The sequence below is a fragment of the Thunnus maccoyii genome, chromosome 20 (genome assembly GCF_910596095.1).
Source record: "Thunnus maccoyii chromosome 20, fThuMac1.1, whole genome shotgun sequence".
In the NCBI taxonomy this organism is placed as follows: Eukaryota; Metazoa; Chordata; class Actinopteri; order Scombriformes; family Scombridae; genus Thunnus; species Thunnus maccoyii.
In genome coordinates this window covers 23,283,893-23,304,571 of record NC_056552.1, presented here as the reverse complement: position 1 = coordinate 23,304,571, position 20,679 = coordinate 23,283,893, and the positions used below count along the sequence as shown (strand labels likewise).

Below are 20,679 nucleotides of genomic sequence, written 5' to 3'. Positions count from 1 at the left end.
CTAGGGCCAATGGTGCTACATTTGACATTTAACCTGTGCAAACAAGGCAGGCAACATAAAGTGCAAAGACAAGATAGAACAGTGCAGAAACAAGACAAAACAGTTAAAAAACAGTCAGTACAAGGGTGTAGGGTGTAAACATGACTGTACTGATAAACATTGACCAGGGTGGCTATGGTAAACTGGATGTTCTGTGAGTTAAATATGTTTATATGTATTGGAATATTGACCAGTCCATTGGGAAGGTGTCAGTCATTGCTCAGATGTTGCAATGGTTTGGGGCAGGGGCGTCCAATTGCACTGCTAACCTTAACTTGCCGTGTTTGGCAAACAGGGCTGACTCATAGTAGACCGGGCTCAGTCCTCCTCCAGCCAGATCTCTCTGGAGTTGCACAAGTTTGGCCAGCGTCTGCAGAGTACCATAACCCAGGTCACGACTGTCTCGGACCTTGTAGTGGGAACGTAGCGCCAACTCAATGTGGGAGAGCTGGGAAAAGGAAGATGGATGTTACCAATGTTCCTCTACAACATTTATATGATAGAGTAACAGAGAGACAATCTTTACACTTTGTTTTAGTACTTAAAAGTATACGTTTTGTACTCACTTCATCTGGATCGGTGGAGGTTATGTCGCCACACTGTTTGATGAACTCAAACACATCTTGTCTGGTGGGTCTGAAACCACTTCCCGCAAGTTCCATGCTGCCACTGCTCAGAATCAAAGTAGAACCCAGTGCGTCCTGCAGCAGCTGCACACAAGCCGGCAGAAAAGAGGAGAGAACTGGTGTGAATTTCATCTTTTTAAGGACTGTGATACCCTTAGATATACACTTCACACTAAAACAGACACTCGGATAGTTAACAGCATAATAAAAACTTTTAGAGACAAAAAACCCCCAACTTGTACCTGAATGTGTTTAACCAGGAACTCCAAGAAGTTGCCTTGCTCTAGAGAGAGGAAATCTTTGACCTGGAAGTGTTTCGTCAACTTCTTTTCCAGAGAGGAAATGTGGGCCAAAGTGATGACTGAGTTCTGAGAGGACAGGCTGTCTTTCAGGTACTGCTTCACCTTGGCTGAGAGACACAGATACATTATTAGAAGGCATTAGATAAGACGATATGTTTTCCAACGATACTGTACGTCCTGCACTGATACCTTCACTGGGAAGTGATGCGGCGGGTTTGTCCTCTTTTTTAGATTGTTCGGTGGTTTTGGGTGCCTTATCTTTGGGCACCAGGTCCTGCGGGACAGCCAGAGAGCCACCACAGATAGCCAGCTGAAACAAAGCCCTTGCCAACCGGTCACCCGACACCTGAACCAGGAAGTTCTGCACGTGCTGGATTGGAAATGAAATAAACGGATGTGTCAGAGACGTGGTTAATCATTGATATGACATTTCATTGAAGTATTGAGTTCTGACAAAAAATGAAAAGACTGTGTTTTATGTCACCTCTAGCCGAGACATCATATTTAATTGTTAATGTGCAAACATATTCAAAATAACATTCAAGTTTTTTGCTTTAAACAACCAAATATGTTTCTTCCTTGCTTACTGACACAAACAAACCCTTGAAAACCAACATAAGACTTTAGTAAAAGCTTAGTTGTTCTGATAAATCCAACAAGTACTGAACCTGAAACCTGTTTCAAAAATACAATATATTAGTTTTCATTGCCTTAGGCTACATACTTAAGTTACAAAACAAACAACATGGAACCTTCAGCACAAGTTGCTTCTCAGACAAAAAAAAAAGTTTCATAAATGGGTAATCCCTACAAAGGAAAATAAAAATCCAGATTGAAAATAGATAATCCAGTAATATCTGTCACAGTCACAAGAGTTTACTAAAACATTCTACAAGATTTACATACAGGAGCATTTATTCCTCTTTCACTTGATCATCTGCCAGGTACTGCACATACTTAATAAAAGCAATAAATTGTCCCTAAACCTTGTCAAACATATCCTGTTTCCTGTTTAATATATAAGTGATAGCATCTGCCTGGCACACTGTTTAATATTTTGGTCTGCTAGTCTTTTTCCAGACCAGAGTCAGTACAATCAGTCTTTTGGTGTGCAAAAAACAAAGATCACCATTATTCATTCCGCTTTAATATAATTGTGTTCTTCTGGATACAACCTTAATATTAAAAACTTAGGATCCACTGGAATACATTTAGAAATAATCATCTGCACTGTATCATTTATCTTCCTTAAAGAGTTTTAACTTTACTGCATTACCAAATATAGTGGAACAATGAGCCCTTTGCTTCAGTACATTTTGTGCATAAATCTGGAATGTTACTATAATAAGGATTTAATTTTATAGGATTGACATATGTTCACATTACCCAGTTATACTGTAATAATCTGAGTCTAGTACTTAATGACTGACTATGTGCATCAGCACACACTGATTTCCAGTCTTCCACTATTACATCGGTTTCTAAATCTTCCATCCAAGTGTTTGTCCATTTACTGTCAAAGTCCTCTGGAAAACTTATTTTGCAATTTTTGCCCTTTTTCTGCCAATTTGGAATGACCAGTTACTCACATATTGCTGCGTTTGTGGCTACTAACTCCCTCTGTTGGCCTGGGAAAGACTTGGAACCCGCAAGCATTTTTTATTTCCACAACCCTGGTGTGCATTTTTGCTGAATAAAATGTTAACTTTGGCACATACTTTTGTATATTTGATCCTTTTTCTTAATTCAAGTTTAATATATACAAACATATGTTTTTTTAATTTATAGTAATTTATAATCATTAAATTCCCAGTGAAGTTTACTATTTCAGTGCACTGATGTCATTCTATACAATAAAGTTTATTGTTAAACTGTAAAATATCAGGCCTCCATTACATATTTTTGTCACAAGTGTTTGATAATAATGTTTGAGGGATCAAAAAATGTGTTTATGTATATATTCTGTATATACAAGATTATCGGCCAATATATAAATATTGGAATTTTTTTGCTCCCTAATTTCCGTACCAGCCCCAAAAATCCACTATGAGTCTGTCCTGCTTTAATAATGATGGAAAATGCCCATAATATCACACAGAGTGTAAAGATAATCCCAGAGCATGTACAAGTAGGCAGCTGTCAAGACGAGTTTAGCCACAAATTTAATGTCTAGCCAGTGTTCATCAGTTAAAACTAACTTTTTTCTTGTGCCTTCATTAAGGATTAAGAGATTATGAAGGGTGACATTTTGTTAATGAGTTCAGAGCTGGAGAGCAGCTGCATAAGTCCCTGTTCATACTCTGTTATCCCCCTGCTGGCTCATGGTTGGGAGGCTTAGTGGAATTAACAGCCAGCAGTCCAAAGCAGCAAATTAAGGACACAAGACTTGAGTGTCATTCCAAGAGCATAATCGTTGAGGTCCCCCACACTGAGCCAGCTCTTTTGATGTATCTGAGGAAGCATCAGATTAATTAATAGAATACGCTATCCGGCACCCACCTTGGCCATCTTGGGATTGAACACCCCTTCTGCGTTTGAGAAGACTGCCAGCGCCACCTCGGCTGATGACATGGAAGCATACTTTTTCCTGAGGTCCAAGCTGCCTGTGGAGGAGAGGGAACCGGCGCCTTGCACCGGCTCCAGCACACCCTTCTTTATCTTTCTCAGCCGCTCGTAGGTCTCCTCCTCCAGCTCTCTCTGGATGGCCTCCCTGGCTTGCTCCAAGAGGGCATGCTCATTGCGACTCACCTTTATAAGAGTCTGGAGGGGAAGGAGAATTAGTGTTAAAAAGCACAGAGACTTTTGGTCATGTTTTGGTGTCACAACTATTTTTATTTTGAAGAACTAGAAGCTTCACAGCCAAAAACGACTCCCTAAAAAAACTGAAATAAGTGCAGAATAAAAACAAAATTGATCTAACTCTCTCTAATAACTGATAGGAGGTCATGACTCTTACCGATATGGGCAGCCCAACACTGTGTATCCTGATACCCAGCTCGAAGGGAGATTCACAGTTGTAGTGGTCTGCCAGATACTTCATAAACTCAGCCAGGTCTACTTTGGGTTTGCTCTGCTTCTTCCTAAAAATGCGAAGTTGCTAAACAAAGAAAATACAGCAAACACATTTAGGTGAAAACATTAGACTACACTTATATGCATAAAGGACATGACACACACACACACCTCGTTTTGCGGTTTTATGTTAAATTAGCTTGCAGTATCTATGATGAGCACAAACTAACTTTCCTGTTAGTTTCTTTTTGAAGGCAAAGCTGCTCTGTACTATTATAGTTCAGGTTCAAACAGGTTCGTTCAAACATGAAGTCTGTGGATCAAGACTTGTCATAGCAACCTAATACTGTGTGGTGCCTGGAGGGTATTTGCATTATTTTACATGGCCTTCCTGATTGCATTTGAATCTAATAGCAACACTGTCCTGCCATCTGAACTGGATAAACTGCAGCAGTTTTAAGTAGTTTGAGCCTTTGTGTAACTTAAAATGTTTTGTATTGTACATTACAAATTTGGAAAAAATGCAGTTCTATAACACGTTTCTAGTTTTTTTTAAACAAATGTAACAAATGCTCTTTTTGGTTGAACAAAAAAAGTGTTACCTATTATGTAATATACAGCTTTTGTTATATGTTTGGTAACAATTGAATTAACTAAATCCCTTTTATTTGCCACTTGAGTCGTACCTTTAAGATGTCTGCTGTCTCGATCTGGTGAATATCATCATCCTTGGTGTTGCTGTCGATCTTGAACATGCGGTGGATGAGTGGCAGTTTGCAGAGGGGCCCCAGGTTCAGCTCTTCATAGCGCTTCTTGTCCTTCAGGCCAGCCAGTGATTGGCCCAGCTCATACAGGGTACAGATGGATGTCACTGCTTCAGTAGCCTGATAGAGAGGGGGAACAGACCTCAATAGCAACCAAGCTTCCAGATGAAAAAAACAAGCTATTAGCAAATGCCAACCTCTATGAACATGTTGATCTCTCTAATGACGTATTGAAGGTCTTTTAGAGCCTGAATCTTCCAGTGTTTTATCCTTGCTGCTTCCATAGAAGAAATCTGCATCAGCTGGCACACCCTGGACATCACCTGAGAGGTGTGGAGGGCAGAGAGAGGACAATGAGGAAATGACATACAGTGCAGATTCACAAATAGCAACACATATAACAGATATAAGGTCAAATCTACACTTGGATTCTCTTCCACTAAAAGACGCCATGTAACTGCAAGTCTTTTTATTGGATCCACCTTCCTCAACTATCTTGTCAACCACTACCTGTCCAGCATTTCTCATAAGCAGGTCACTTACTGAAAGTACAACATGTCATATTGTTACACAACCTAATGGTCAACTGAGGCTACTGTTGACTTATATATTTATAGCTTTGCCTCCTGTAGAAAGGACAGCCTGTATGACATTTGACTGTTGGTGATGAATGGTTATGTTCAGAATATTATAGCAACTTCAACAGCAAATAGGTAAATAGGATGTCTGTGAAAGAGTGTTTAGTAGCTGACAGGACTTGAACTTGCTAGTTCATATTGTTTTTATTCTAAAAGCCTTGTGCAGCATACTCAGAGATATCGATGGGCTTGTGGTCTATTAGACATTTTAATCATGGAATATTCATTAGCAAAATGAAATGGGGCTAATATAGATACCATTTAGGCTTGGAAAAGTTATATAAGCATGGTGCAAGACTGCATTCTCTAGATGAATTATTATTATTTTCTCTTTTTAATTTAAATGTTGCATATTAATATTTTATATATTTTTATGTATACTTTATGTATTTATAATTATGTGTATTGTGTATATATATATTAGATATTTCTCTTTCCTGACTGGGGGTGGGAAGAAGGTTGGGATCAGTAGGGGAAAAAGTTTTCTGTGTATGCTTATATATACTGTATGTAAATGTACAGGTACATACTTTCACATAAATGCTTCTTTTTCTTATTAAAATTGGGGAAAAAAACAAAAAAAAAACCCACAAAATTTTAGTTTGTATGAAGTCACTGCACCTGACCAAGAAATATCTAACACCAAACTCTCTGTAAAACCAAAACTTATCATAATATTGGTATAAATAAACAAGATATAATGTGTTAATTAGTCAAATTCAGAGGTGCTGGTCGATTTTTTTTTTTTTTTTTTACATTAGACGGAGCCATGTTAGCTATTTATCCCTGCTAAGCTAACCCGCTGGCTCAAGCTTCATATTTAGGAAGATATTCATCTTTTCATGTAACTCTTGGCAAGAAATCAAATGAGCATATTTCCCAAAGCTGTCAAACTACTCCTTTAAGATGCAAAGGTTGTTCTCTTTACTCCTCACCTTCTCTTTGGTGACCAGCTCTCCCTCTGCGGCGATGTCTCGTATCACATCCTCCATCAGACTGTTGATCGCTTCATGATCCAGGACCCTGTTCCTCCTCCTCCCTGTGAGTTCCTCGTCGTCCTCCTCCATGGCCTCCACTGCTCGCACGTTAGCTCCATGGACCTCTCTCAGCTGGGCGTAATAAGATTCCCTAAAGACAGAGGCACCGCCCTCTTTCTGGGTTGCATCTCTCGTTTTGCTCTTCTGGTCTTTGGTCACATTCACATCTGCCCCCAGTGCTGGAAAGTCAGAGCTACAGAGGAAGTTGGACGCAATGGGCTGTTGCTGCTGCTGTTGCTGCTGTTGCTGCTGCTGCTGCTGCTGCTGTTGCTGCTGCTGTTGCTGCTGCTGTTGCTGCTGCTGTTGCTCTTTTTCAGGGTCTCTCATAAGATTCTGTGTTGCTGTGGAAGGATATGTCAACACATTTGTTTCATAAATATGGATAGGATATGATGACAATCTTTATCAAGTTTTATTGTATGGAAGTGAATGTTTTTATTTCAGCTACCTGCAGTTGACTGCAATGGAGCAGTCGTGGGATCTGCTGTTGGTTCAGACTGAGTGGGCAGTTTCTTAGGACAAGTTGCTTCCCAGCTGTCATACAGAGACATGTACTGCGCAAGGGGAAGCTCTTCACCAAAGTGCCGAAAATAGCAAGTTTTCAGCTGGTCCATGGATGGAGAAGTCAGCTGGTACTTCCTCATCACCTGGAACACATCCAGCAACTTTATTGACCAGGTAGTTTATATACAATACAAAGGTAGAGAGTGGTAATTACTTTGTGACTGTACAGTTCAAAGCGCAATTTTTTTTATAAGATTAGATTATCAAGGCATAATATAAACTATAACTGGATACTATATAACTGTAAATTATAACTGGATAACTACATCCATTTATTAGCTTGATATGTTCAGTCACTTTTGAAAGTTTGTTTTCATCAGTAATACCTATAAACTAAAGTAAAAGCCTTTAGTGCCTTAATTTTTGAACTGTAATTAGTTGAGAAATACACAAAATACCTTATAATGATTTACGAACTCAACCTCTTCAATTATTTTTTTGAATAAAAAAAATGTCAAAATGACAGGATCAAAAAATGGATTGGTCCTGTAGACTTATGTAGATCATAATAGGTAATAAATAATATGTCATAAAGTCAGCCTACTGTAAATGGTTTGCAAATGCAAACATGGACACGCCTTTAAAAGCACAAACATTACATAAACTTTCCACAACACAAAGTCAACGACAGGCTATGCCAACTAGCAATGTCTGACATGGGTGGAAATTTTGTAACACTGTAATGTAATGTGAGGCAACAAACTGTTGCCTCAAAGGGTTTCAAAATGTGTCTAAGCGATGGGCTGAGCACCAACACTGCTTCTCTCTGCATTGGAAAAACAGTGACAAAGCTTAAGGTGACTGCATTACTCACAAATGGTTCATCTACTTACATTTCTCCATAGCTAGATTAACCTACTGGTGGGGGTGGGGGGGTATGTAGTTTGATCCTTACATGTCAAAGTGTTCTGAGTGTTGTTGCTATCCATGTTAACATTTGGATCATGATTGTGCCTTGATAACGGAGCAGCTGTGGCTCAGGAGGTAGAGTGGGTCGTCCACTAATCGGAAGATTGGCGGTTGTGCCATCGGTGTGTGAGTGTGTATGAATGTTAAGAAACTCTTCTTGATAAGCAGGCACCTTGCATAGCAGCCTCTGCCATCAGCGTAAGAATATGTGTGTGAATGGGTGAATGTTAGCATGCAGTGTAAAGTGCTTTGAGTGATTGGAAGACTAGAAAGGCGTTATATAAACGCAGCCTATCTACCATTCAACATGTTAGAGCAGCACTGCGAGCTTGGCTAGCCTATGTGAAATGTCTACATTCCTCCTGTCAAGGTGCGTTGGTTTACGTTGAGTTTTGTGTCAAGGTAATAAACATCATGCCTGTATAAAAGATACACTGTCCATGTCCCTACTAGCAATAAGTTAAATTAGAATTGTTGCTTCACTGCCAAATGTACTCAGTTGTATATTAGAAACAAATGCAAACAGAGAAAACAACCAAAACAAAAATGATTCTGTAGTCTACGTATTCGTCTATGTAACTGACCTCTAAGACGTTCTGGTACAGCTGCTGTTGGGTCAATTTCTCAGCTGGCTTGGGTCCAGTAAGGAGAGGGTTACCAGGAAGATATGGGGTAGAGAACAAAGAGGCAGTGGAAACGAAAGGAGATCCAAAAAGGTTCATTCCTGCTAGAGGGGGAGGCACACAGCCAGAGCTGGTATCACCATGTGGCACAGTAACACTAGGGGTAGTGCTACTCTTCTCAGTGAGTGGTTCAGTTCTCTGTGGTGTTGCAGGCCTGCTGCTCTCTTTAGGTTTTGCTGATGTTTCAGCTCCACACTGATTTCGAGGCTGATGAATCTTATGAAACACCAGTTCCCCCTCCACAACCAGATCCCCTTTCAAGGATTCTACCAGGCAGGAAATCGTTTTGAAGCCCAAAGAGGCTAAGGCCAGGTTGTGGTGGTATTTCTGGCTGTAGGCTATAGCCACCTTCTTCAGAAGAATCCCATCTGGATGTTCTTTCATCATGGCCACTATTTTTTCCTGAACATTCTTGATCTTCTTGCCATCTTCTGTAGCTTTTGCTGATGCCCCAGCTCTAGCTTGACTTTCACTGTCCTTGTGGTCCTTGCAAAACACCAATTCTCCCTTCACGACCAGATCCCTGTCAAGAGAGGCTACTAGATCAGGCATGGATTCAAAGCCCAGGAAGGATAAAGTCAGGTTCTTGCGGTATGTCTGGCTATACAACACAGCCAGCTTTTTCATGGGGATCCCCTCTGGGTGCTGCTTCACCATGGCCACTATGTTTTCTAGAGTTTCACGGTGGTAGTCCAAGTGAAACACCAGCTCCCCCTTCATAACCAGATCCCTATCCAGAGAGGCTACCAGGCTAGCCATGGAGTCGAAGCCCAAGGAGGATAAAGTCAGGTTCTTGCGGTATGTCTGGCTGTACAACACTGCCAGCTTTTTCAGGGGGACCCCAGCTGGGTACTGCTGCACCATGGCCACTATGTTCTCCACAACCGTCTCCATCTTCAGTAATGCTATCAGAGGAAGAAGACACCAGCATTAATTGACAAACACAAGAAGTTTCTTGGTAGTCTATGCTCTCACTAATAAGATATATACAAGCTTATGTACTGTGCTTCAAAACACACTATTCATAGATAACACAGGGCAATACAATTGTCCTGTATATACTAAGCGCCATACAATTAGCAATATGAGGGCTGCCATACATAAATGTTCCTATGTAAGACTTGGTCTCAACTACAGCAGTGACACACTTTTTAATATTTTGTAAATGTATGATAAGTTAATAAAATACATGGTCTGTCCCAATTCCTACACTCCACACAAAATTTAAAAATCATGACGTGATGGATTCAGCATGAATAAATTAAATGTGATTCTTTCTAATTTTCACATTAACCACATCAATATTCATTACAAAATGTGCACATATTCCACATTTTTGATATTATATTAGCTGAACAGTGAAATACAAGAATTCTGTGTCTGAAAGAGAATAAAAAATATAGAAATGGCGAGTGAAAATTAAAAATTCTATACAGAATATAAACTTGGCAGCAAACTTTTTATGCTTTCTATATCTTCTTTAACTCATTTAAGATTTTTGTGAATAATATCCCAAACAGCATATACCGATACTGTCAACCTAACTGTAAAAGGAAAATAAATATGAAATCTCATATTAGCTCTCTTCTTGCATGTTTCAACATATTGAGGCGGCAGCTATTGGCTTTGGATTCAGCTTGCCTGAGGTCTATTTGGGTCGACATAATCATTTCACAACACACACTAATCACTGCAGTCAGCATTTAAGACTCACACCTACATTTTGCTAAAACGTTTCCTTATACAAAGCTTGTAAGTCCTACTTAGATTTTTTTCACCTAAAATCAAAATTCTTAAGACCATTTCTTAGAAACTGTATAATGGCTACTCTGATCACCACAGCTTTCACCTTTAACCGCACTAACCAACAGGGATTGTTTTCCCTTCAGAAACAGAAAATTAGTGTTTGTTTACAACTATGCATAAAAATGATCTGAAAACAGTTAAAATCATACATATATCAATCATCATCTTGTTGAAAATTAAATCCGTATCATTTTTATTCTGTTAAACCATAATCATAACTGAAGTTGCTTTACCAAAACAACTTAACAACAATGCTGCTTATTTAGCCTTCACCTAACATTCTTAACATGCAGGAACAGGTAACAGGAAGCAGAGATTGGGTCAATCTTACCTTTTTTCCCCCCCAATGTCTAGATCTGTTGTTCATCAACCTCATAAGTTGAACTACTGTATATGAACCAGGAACCTTCCTGTTTTAGCTTATAAACACCACTCCCTCCCTCCCTCCTATTTTTACTGTGTTTCATTCTAAGCAAACACAGAGAGAAACGAAACTGAAAGTAATCAGCATTCTCAGTCAAATCTATGGCTGATTGTGAACAGCAACACTCTCATGTTACTGGAAATGGTTACACCACACCACACATGCAAACACAAGCAGCCGGGTGCGGTCAAACAGCATACTAACCTGTCTGTCATGAACTATTTGTCTTATCTCTCTTATCTTATTCAGTTTGGTTTTTTTTGGCTTAAATGATATCTGCAGAGACACAAAATTAATGATACAGGAAGCAAAACTGGTCTGTAAGGGGACATCGATGATGAAACAAAAGGGAAAACAAAAATGGAGCCGACTGAGGGGTTATGTCCCTGAGGAGGGGAGGGGAAAGAAACACTAGCTTTGAGTTTCTCTTTCCCAGCCTGCACTCTGAGTCACCTCAACTGCTGAGTAATAAATCACATGACCCAACACTGTCCGGTCTGTGTCTCAACTTGTGATGATAAACCTGTACCTAAGGAAATGAAACAGAGGTTATGAAGGAAACTTAGCGACAGTGAAATCCCAGATAACTGCACGGATACTTTTGTCAGCAAAGTCACTTGTAATCACATAAGCCACCACACCTCTTCTGGTTATTATCTTGCTCCTGGTTCTTAACTTGCTGTACCGGAATGATTGGCTGCCATTAAGGAGTTTTTAGCTCATTAGTTATTTCTGTACATTCTGTTCAGTTTCGTTTTCTTCTGTCTACCAGTGCTACGCCGCCCTAATGCTAATTAGATCACTTGAAAGGGTACAGAGCAGCACCCATGATGCTGCTGCATAAACCTTTGAGTAGCAATGCCCTAAACTGACAGCAGCCAAAGTTTGTACAGTTTGTTCATCTAAGACAAGTGACATAACTGAACTGCACCTTTTCATCTACATGACAGTTTCTTTTTGCATTGCTTAGCTGCTGCCATAATGAATCAAATGTACAATGCAGATTTGATCTGAATGAAAGACGCAATGCTTTAATGTACTGTATGTGACTCTGTCCCTCAGCCGCTGAAGACAGATTATGGTCAATGAGGTTAACTGCCTCTATTTCAAGAAAAACACCACAAGGTTCACAGGAACTCAGTGAGTGCACTTATAACAGATGTGTGCGTTGAAGGAGAAAAAAAAAAGTGGTAAAAACAAGCCACCAACAACATACCATGCATTTGTCAGTGGGTCATATTTCTCTCCCCTCATAATCAGGGCTGTAGCTTACAGCATGGCGAAGGCACTGCAGATGACGATGAGGATAAGAACACAGTAGTGCACGGTGATGAGGACATATGTAGGTGACAGCAGAGGACAGACAGGCCACATTTATCGGAGCAAAGTCAAAATGTAGGTGACAGGGATCTGTAACCTGTTGAGCCCAAGTGAGTCTTGTGCTAGTGCTATTGTTCATTGTACTATTGTTGTTTCCTTTGTGCTGTTGAAATGTCACGTGTTGAATGTGGCTCAGCTTTGAACACATGTAAAATAATAATAATTAAAAAATTATGTAGACAGACTTCAGCATTCCGTATATGCAACAATGCAAGATTATGTTTACTCAAATATAAATGTATAAATAAAAATATTTTGCTAGTTACAATTCTGTTCTAACTGCCATGACAGCGTAACTGTTAATGGGAATAATGGGTATTCCCGACTTATTACATTATGTTAATATATTGTAAAAAGGAGGGAAAGAGTTATTACAATGTGACTCTTGACTTGACTGCCAGAAAAGATGAGGAAAAACATATGACAGCCAAAGGAGCACTGCAACAAATCTAATTTAGTTTCAAAACACCTAAAGCAGCTACAGACGTTACCCAGTCTGGACAAAGTACTGTTAGACCAACTACGTGCTGGCAATATTGAAACCCTCAGAAGCAACACTAACTAAAATAGTTGGTAACATAAGGTTGACTGACTCTCCGGCTACCTGTTATTGTACCAGACTTTTCCCTTTCGTTGCAGTTGACGAGTCTGCGTCTTCATTAAACATCCTCAGTCTCTGTGATGAAATAACCATGGCAATAACGTTAGTGAACCAATGGAGCCGCTTACTTTAGCTAGCCGACCTGCTAACTATTATGATACAACTTTACGTAAATCATATTACTCTATCAATAACTGGTGTTGAAATACCCGTGTCACATTATTGATATTTCAGAATCTAATACTGTAACACTTAAGTTCCATGTGGTGTGAGAGTACAAGGCGAAACTCATTCAATGTTTATATTATTTGGCACTGACTAGCTGGCTACCTAGCTAACTTCTTCTTCTTCTTGAGTTTTAATGGCGGTGGCATTAGCGCCACCTACTGGACCGGCGTGGCAACAGATTAGCAGGAAAAAAACGACTGAATTCTCTGCATTATTCCGCGTTATTTTTAAGGGGAAAATGTCCCTTATGCTGCAGGAAACAGCAGTATGCACCAGGTAGCTTTCGTGTCTGGTGAGGTTGACAACACCCTAGGTAGCGTCTTGCACCAGGACTCATTTATATTTGGTGGCTGGATTGTCTCTTTGTGATCCTGAGAGCTGGCCCTTGCACCTGGCAAGGCTGGCGATGCCAGATGCCATGCCCTGGTGTCCGGTGGAGTTGACGACGCCCTTTTCCACCAGGGTCCATTTACATCTGGTGGCTGTAGTCATTTTGGTGCCCCAGGCAAGATTAGGATTTGGTCTCCCCCAAACCACCAGTACTCACTCATCACCACCTGTTCATTCTACAGTAAAAATATGGACATCAAACATCAGACACCACAATGGTTTCGAAGCAAAAATATATATTTTTATATTAAAATTACATCTCAAACAAACAAATCACATGTAATTGGTAATATTTAACAATTTATTCATTCTTTTATCTTTACCTGTTAGTAACATCCAATACACCGGCACTTGGTTACTTATAGATTACACTCGATAGATTACTCCATCCATGATGTCATGTGCCCAGAATGTTCTGGACTCTTCTCATGGGTTTTGAGTATTTCACTGCAAATTTTCTGGCCATTAAATCCATAACTGATTAGTTTGTAGTTCTTTTTTGGTGGGAACATACCACCCAGTTCTTGGAACATACCACCCAGTTCCTCTTGATTTTCTCTCCATTCATTAGTTTCCTGTAAAAGTAGTGGTGATGGAAACTTCTCCCATCCTCTCATTTTGGAAATGTAGTATTATTTTACCTGATATGGCCTCTGCTGACTAACTCCGTCTTCACCATATCAGACAGGGCTGCCAGTCAGGATATGTTCCAGTTGTTGGTGTCTGCAGGCTGCAGAGTAGTAGCAGTGTATGTTGTGCTTGTTGTTCCTTCACCTGCAGGCAAATTTAAACATATATGTAAATATAGTTATTAATCCTTCAGTAAGGACACACAGAGATTCATAAATTACAACATATAAGGCAATAAACACATCTGAAGTGTAAATTATAGATAACGGTTGACCAGAACTATTCAATTACATAAGTGAAAAAAGGTCAAGAATCCAGGTTTAAATTATTTTTGGTGGGAATAAGTTATTCTAGCTTTAATGTGTCCTGTACACAACTTGAGTAAATATAGATGGATGCAGTCTGATATTGATTAGTATTTAAGTTGGTTACGTTCTCATTCTTAACATAGAAATTATATTTATGATTCAATATATTTTATTATCAAGCAAACTTAAGGAGCTCCTCGCTGAAAAGGACAAACAGATCAGCAGGGCCACTGAAAAAAGACGAGCTCGAACCAACGCTCACATCGACACCTTGGCCCTGCTGAACGAGACACAGTCAGCTCTGAAACAAACTGTCATGTGACAGAAAGGAGCTCTCTACAGTATGTGAGAGTTGGGAGAGGAGAGCACAGCAGGGGAAGAAGGAAAAGAGAGAGCTGGAGGAGACACTGCTAGTCAAAGAGAAGATGTGGATCCACAAGGTGTCAGTGTGGAAAGAGGAGATATAGCGTCTGACAGAGGAAACCCTCCAGCTTCAGGTACGCTGCCTCAGCTCATCTTTTTCATTCTCACAACTTATTTAAGACAAATTGAGAGCTTTGGAAGTGAAATCAAAACATGCTGTCTCTTTCTTTTCAGTTCTTGCTGGCCTGTTTTTCTCTCCATACCTGCCCTGCATTTGGACTCATCAGTGCTGCCCTGCTCCCTGTGTTTCCCCAGCCAATCAGCTCCCTGTCTGCTCACTCCCCTCTCCTGAGTTCTCCACCCATCTCCCCACCTGCACCTCATCTCCTCCTTAGTTCAGTTACTTTTTAAGTCCTGGTTCTCTGTTCAGTCTTTTTTGGATCATTTGTTCTGTCTTGCCCTGTTCTGTCCTTGACCACTTCAGGAATAAAAAAGATTTTCATCAACTCTGCATGCTGGTTTCTGCATTTGAGTCCATTCCTGCTACCCCACACGACACTTAAAAGTGTCCACCTTTTTCATTGCGGTTTGGTCGCAGCAGTCTCATAAAAGCTCATAAAAGTCAACATGGATTTTATGAGGCTCAAACATTAAATTGTAGGGAGGCAATGTAGGTCTGTCAGTCAGTCAGTAGGTTCACCACTTTCTTCCAGACTCAAATATCTCAACAAAATTTCATTGATTGCCATGAAATTTTGACATTCATTGACCCAAGAGGCTGAATGCACCACAGTGAGGTTGACATTTTGGTGTTTAGTAAAATATATCAACAACTACTGGAGGGATTGCTATGACATTTGGTACAGATATCCATCTCCCTTTTCATCTAGCACCACCAACAGGTCAAAGTTTTCACTTATGATGTGCTTTATTTTAACATCTACTTGATATATTGGCACAAAATTTGACATTCATGGCTCCTAAACGATGTATTCTATTGACTTTGGTGATCCTCTGACTTTTCCTCTGGCACCATCCTCTGGCCAAAATTTCATTTTCTTCAATGCTATGGTGAGTAGGACTAAATACCTGCAAATTAGTGACATTCCTATCAGCCTCAGATAGTGCTAACGTAATTGCTGGATTGAACAGTTGTTGAGTGGTAATTCCTGGAGGGAGCAGTTGCAGTTTTTGTGACATCAGAGGAAGGTGACGTGTGGTTGTTGTGTTGTTGTAATGTTGTGTTTAGATAAGAGTTTAAGTTTGTAAGTTTTTGTAATCAGAAGAGTATCTTTGAGGCCCATACACCTCTGACGCCACACCAATTAGCAAATGTTTGCATGCTAAAATGGTTAACAAAACAGTGAGCATAGTAAACATTATACCTAAACATCAACATACTAGCATTATAATTATGAGCATTTATCTCAAGCTAGCTGTAGACTCTTAGTCTTGTTTTAAACACATTTAAAAATTAATAATCTACTACACTAAGAATCACAATCCCAGCCTCTCAGTGCAAAGGTGTAGCATTTATTTATAAATTGGTGAATTTATATTTGACGTACATATTACAGTTTGAGTTTTAAATGTCCTTTAAGAAGTTTTCTGGCACACATTTTACATAATGATTGGCAGCATTTTCCCACTTATGAGGATTGTAAATAAAAAATACTTCAAATGCAAGTCTCTTTACATTTCTTGGAAAGGCAAATTATTAAAAAAACAAAATATGTTTAAAATATGAACTTCTAAGCCAAGACCAATTAATGTGTTCTGGTTTGACAACTGACTGTAGGTTTCAATAATAGATAAAAAGTCACAAACCAAACTGAACCAAAAATAATTATCCCCGTATTTATCAGCTTTGTTTTGTGTATGAACCTGATTGGCCAAATCAATTCAAATTTTAATTCTTGAACAAATCTCAAATGAACATTGGTGATATTATTTAAGGAAGTAACCAATGAAATCAAAACAAGGCAAAACAGTCTGTCTATGAGAAAGATACACAGTAAAAGCTAATAAGTCAAGAGACTTGAGAAAGTTGGCAGCATTCTGCATTTCTCCTGAACCAAACTGAACATTTTAGTGAACTGCAGTGACCGACAGAACCTCTACAGTTTTATTCATCACAATATGGTGGAAAATGTTTTGTTCACATTTATTTCAATCCCATACAAATTTGTATTTGACATCTTTCATTTTGTCTTTGTAAACGGCATCAAAGTGCTCCACTTCTGCCCCTGTTAGTTGGTTTTTCCAGTCTCCAGCGATTCCTGAAACACAACATGAAAGAAAAATCAGTTAATTTAAAGAAATGGTACATACGTGAAATTGTGACTCGTATACTAAATGACGGTTTTGCTCACTAGAAATACAGAATGTAATTTGCTACAATGTGTTAAGTGTGTGTACAGTAGTATTGTATAGGTGTTCACAGTTAATTTCATTTAAGTTAGTGTGGTTGGCTCTATAGATCACATCCAGTCATAGTAGAATTGAAAGTGTACTGTCAGTTATCAATACACAGTAAAATGTGCCAAAACTTGGGTGAGCATTCCTATGGTAGCCCTGCAGTGGCTATCAGGCTGTGCTGTTACATATCTACTGAGCTCCATGACAGGTAACACCATTCTCTAGCCTTGACCTATCGTACCATGAAGCTTCCTTTCAGCCCTACTTTCACCCAAGCAAAGAGCAGCTACCTAGCTAGCAGCTAGCTTGGCCTTATATCTATATTGTATCTACACAGGCTAAACTATGATGGCTGACCCAACTAGTTTAATAGACAACTTCATCTGAATGCCATAGCCTGCTTAGTTGTCCAACCACCATCACTGTATAATTGGTTCCACTAGTTTTATCAATAGCCACTAATTAGCAATTAGCAAGAATTGTCCAACTCTGATACTGTGTATGTATTATTTATTGAAACACACCTTTTCTGAGAAATTCAGACTTTGTCTGGTCCATGAGTCCACGAGGAGCTGTAGAGTAGTTTGACATTTTGTTCTTTTTCATGTTCTTGAACACACATCGGTCTGCTATCTTCTCTATCACCTCAGTGTCCAGAGATTTCTCCAAGAACTGAGCGATTCTGCCCACAGAATCCTTCAGGTCCTGCAGCACAGAGAAACACAGCTCATCTCATGTGTATTCTTGTGAAGTTGGGAATGTTTGTTTTGAAGAGTTTTAAGTTGGCAGTTTTGAGAAGTATTGTTGAACCTCACCATTATCATCTCTTCATAGGAGATGTACATTATTCGCTCTTTATCTTCAGCATTCAGCCAGCCCTTCACATGATCAAACCATGAGCCAAACATAACTAGAAGGGAAAGAAAATCACAAGTATTCCATTACTATATTCCTATTATGTTTAATAAGATCCAGTTCAGTGCACTGTGTTGTTAATAAATACTGAACATTGCATAGGAATAACACTGAGCACAACCTTTTCCATCAAGGAACTTGTGGAGGAACTCGCTCTGTGAGCCTGGGTTGGCCGCAAAGGAGATGATCCCATAATAATGGAAGGAGGATGTAAACACATCTTTGGGGTTCCTCATGACATAGATGACCTGCAGTGATGATACTGACATCCATTAATCAATTAATCATTTCTATTGCACCACAAGTGAAATGTGCCCTCATGGAAAAATATCTTTAACAAGACTTCATGATGCTCACAATGAAATATTTTAGAGATGCAACCAATAGTTTTTGAGTTTCATCTCAAGTTTTGGGATGTGTCCGAGGGCTGTGTGTGTGTTTGTGTGTGTGTTCTTGGTTATTCTGCCCAACTGCAATATAACATATCAATCTGCTCCGCGTTAATTTTCTGTGCACATACTATTTATGTGTAATAAGCTGTTGTCTTTTCATAGCATGACAACACAGATCAAGCTGATAAGTTCTAATGAAACCAGTCTACTTTCATTCACATAAGTAGGGTCCTATAACTGGTATACCAATGTCATTAATTACATCTGTATGTGTATTTTACATTGTGACATTATCAATGGCTGCCATGGCTCGAACCTCCAAAGTGTCTCCAAGGAACTTATTTACTGCCACTTCAAGGGCCTTCATGATCCATGACACATACAATATAATTTACCTTTGGCTTAACTTCAAAGAAGGATGGTGGCATCATGTTGTACTGGTAGTGTGTAGCAAACATGCGTGGAGACGGCCTACTTTCAAGTCTAAGGAAACGGGTCTGATGTACTTCCAGCCAGGGAACACGGTCCCAGTTAGGAAGAGTCTCAACAGAGGCCGGATCTCCTCCACTCATGATCAGAGGGACGATCTCCTGCATCCAAGTCGTACCTGAACAAAGGACACAAGAGGTTTTTTGAAATCTGTAGTTACACTAATGACTTATGCAGAACACACATTTGATTCATTTATCTTCTCAGCCCTTGTAAAATGAATCATTCTGTCTCTTGTGTTTTAGTCTAATCACTAAAACACATTTGTCTAGGATGCTGTTCATGAATTATGCACATTGTGAAAATCAGACAGCAGAGAAGATATCATATATAAAAACCAACAAGTAGGGTGTTTGAGGCCACTTATTCTTGTCTTGTGTCCATGTAGAGTTGCATGCACATACACATATACCATTCACCAGATTTTGTAGCTATTGATGCCAATCTGAAAAAAATCTAACTGAATTTTCGTCAAACTGTCTCTACCCCAATACAAATGGAGTGAATTGAATTTCTTTTGCATTGCTCACAGCATAAAAACAATGCAATACCACCTCTTTTTAGAATGACTGCCTATTACAATGGAGGCAAAAATAAATAAAGCATAAATCGCAGAGAACAGTATCTCAAAACCTTACCTGGACGAATAAAATAACTTGCAGCAAAGTAGCACCATTTTAAAGCAGAGGCGACTGCCTTGCCTGACTAACCCCGGGATTCCACCGAGCGCGAGTGCGCCGCGTTCTGGCTCCGACGCGGTTTTGCTCCGTTATTTACACAGCGCCCTATTCCACCGGGAGCGTACAGAAGCGGTCCTTGATTTTTGTGCTTCTACTATTGTTAAGTAGGCTACGTAGTTAAAATGGTTCCTTTATTCGTCTGTTTTAATTGCGTTTATTGTTAATATACGACCAGGAGTCTGCACGGGGTGTTTTATTTTTAAATTTGACCGCCTGAAAAACAGTACCTCTGCAACCCCACATTCTATAGGTAACAGTGAATACTCACCTGACTTGGGATACGTGACAATGACAATATCATCTGGGCGAAAAGTGAACTCCTCGTAGTATTTCAGGCTCTTTGGAGGGTGCAGGCTTGAAGGCAAATAGACCCCCTTGTATTCTATGTAGTACTCTGCCTCAGTCATGTTTAAAGCAGAGCAATTGTAAGGATCTCAGCTGCGAGACACAAGCAGCTTCCCATTAACTGGTGGACTTTGTTTTCTTTCTCTTAACCTTGGCCGCCCCACTTTTTAAACATATCGTAATGCAGTTGGTGGTTTAAATATTAACTCGCGAGCTCAGTTTGTTTGATGTGTTTCTGGTTTGACGGTACGATCTATGGGAATGACAGAAAATGCCATTTTATGGGATTGTTCTAGGTTTGAAGAAGAGCAAAAAGGTTATCATGGTTTACACTGTCTTGAGTGATGAATATGCGTTATTAAATTAATTCAGTGCTTGAGAATGTGATAATACATGACCTCTGGTAAATCTATTGGTTATTGGTAATAAAATTAATAAGATAGGTCATAATAAGATAAGATTTTTTTTTTTTTAATGTGGCTCTTCAGTTGAATTCCTCCTCTCAAGCTATGTTCCTAAATAATCTATTATTACTACTATTATAATCTAATCAATTTTGTTGACTTTGCTGAACTGCTGTCTATAATCTGTGTTGACTTTGACTGTGTAGTTATTGTTGGTGATTTTAACATCCATGTTGACAACGCTCAGGATAAAGGGACTAAAGAACTGTGTT

The 20,679-nt window shown here is 39.4% G+C and overlaps 2 protein-coding genes across 9 annotated transcripts in view; both read right to left on the bottom strand.

The window, feature by feature from the left end:
- The window catches only part of wu:fj29h11 (protein NO VEIN), a 42,617-nt gene extending 29,470 nt beyond the window's left edge, over positions 1-13,147 (bottom strand). Inside the window, exons 1-14 of one of the 7 annotated variants that reach the window (XM_042397017.1) lie at positions 13,116-13,147; positions 12,789-12,860; positions 12,021-12,092; positions 8,476-9,479; positions 6,867-7,065; positions 6,317-6,759; positions 4,941-5,066; positions 4,666-4,863; positions 3,924-4,064; positions 3,467-3,727; positions 1,157-1,337; positions 908-1,074; positions 606-749; positions 309-487 (exon numbers count right to left, since the gene is read on the bottom strand). In XM_042397017.1, the coding sequence (XP_042252951.1) occupies positions 309-487; positions 606-749; positions 908-1,074; positions 1,157-1,337; positions 3,467-3,727; positions 3,924-4,064; positions 4,666-4,863; positions 4,941-5,066; positions 6,317-6,759; positions 6,867-7,065; positions 8,476-9,479; positions 12,021-12,027 (3,050 nt within the window). In that variant the 5' untranslated portion in view covers positions 12,028-12,092; positions 12,789-12,860; positions 13,116-13,147. The other 6 variants (XM_042397018.1, XM_042397020.1, XM_042397016.1 and 3 more) reach the window with 6 other exon arrangements.
- A 3,070-nt stretch (positions 13,148-16,217) lies between these two features.
- On the bottom strand, positions 16,218-20,442 carry LOC121886440 (sulfotransferase 2B1-like). 2 transcript variants are annotated; one of them, XM_042396415.1, is made up of 6 exons: positions 19,927-20,442; positions 18,825-19,036; positions 18,159-18,285; positions 17,938-18,032; positions 17,647-17,827; positions 16,218-16,983 (listed from the first exon to the last, which is right to left on the bottom strand). In XM_042396415.1, the coding sequence occupies exons 1-6, from the start codon at positions 20,063-20,065 to the stop codon at positions 16,874-16,876; spliced, it is 864 nt and encodes a 287-aa protein (XP_042252349.1). In that variant the 5' UTR covers positions 20,066-20,442; the 3' UTR covers positions 16,218-16,873. The 2 variants fall into 2 exon arrangements, with proteins under 2 accessions (XP_042252349.1, XP_042252350.1); XM_042396416.1 differs by lacking the exon at positions 19,927-20,442 and adding an exon at positions 19,557-19,786.
- Positions 20,443-20,679: the final 237 nt, after the last annotated feature.

Excerpts from the sequence above, each read along its gene's own strand:
- LOC121886440 (XM_042396415.1), bottom strand. The coding sequence starts at position 20,065 with ATGACTGAGGCAGAGTACTACATAGAATACAAGGGGGTCTATTTGCCT. Across the intron at positions 17,828-17,937 it reads CCTATGAAGAGATGATAATG|GACCTGAAGGATTCTGTGGG; the intron begins GTGAGGTTCAAC and ends TCTGTGCTGCAG. Across the intron at positions 16,984-17,646 it reads GTCTGAATTTCTCAGAAAAG|GAATCGCTGGAGACTGGAAA; the intron begins GTGTGTTTCAAT and ends GTTGTGTTTCAG.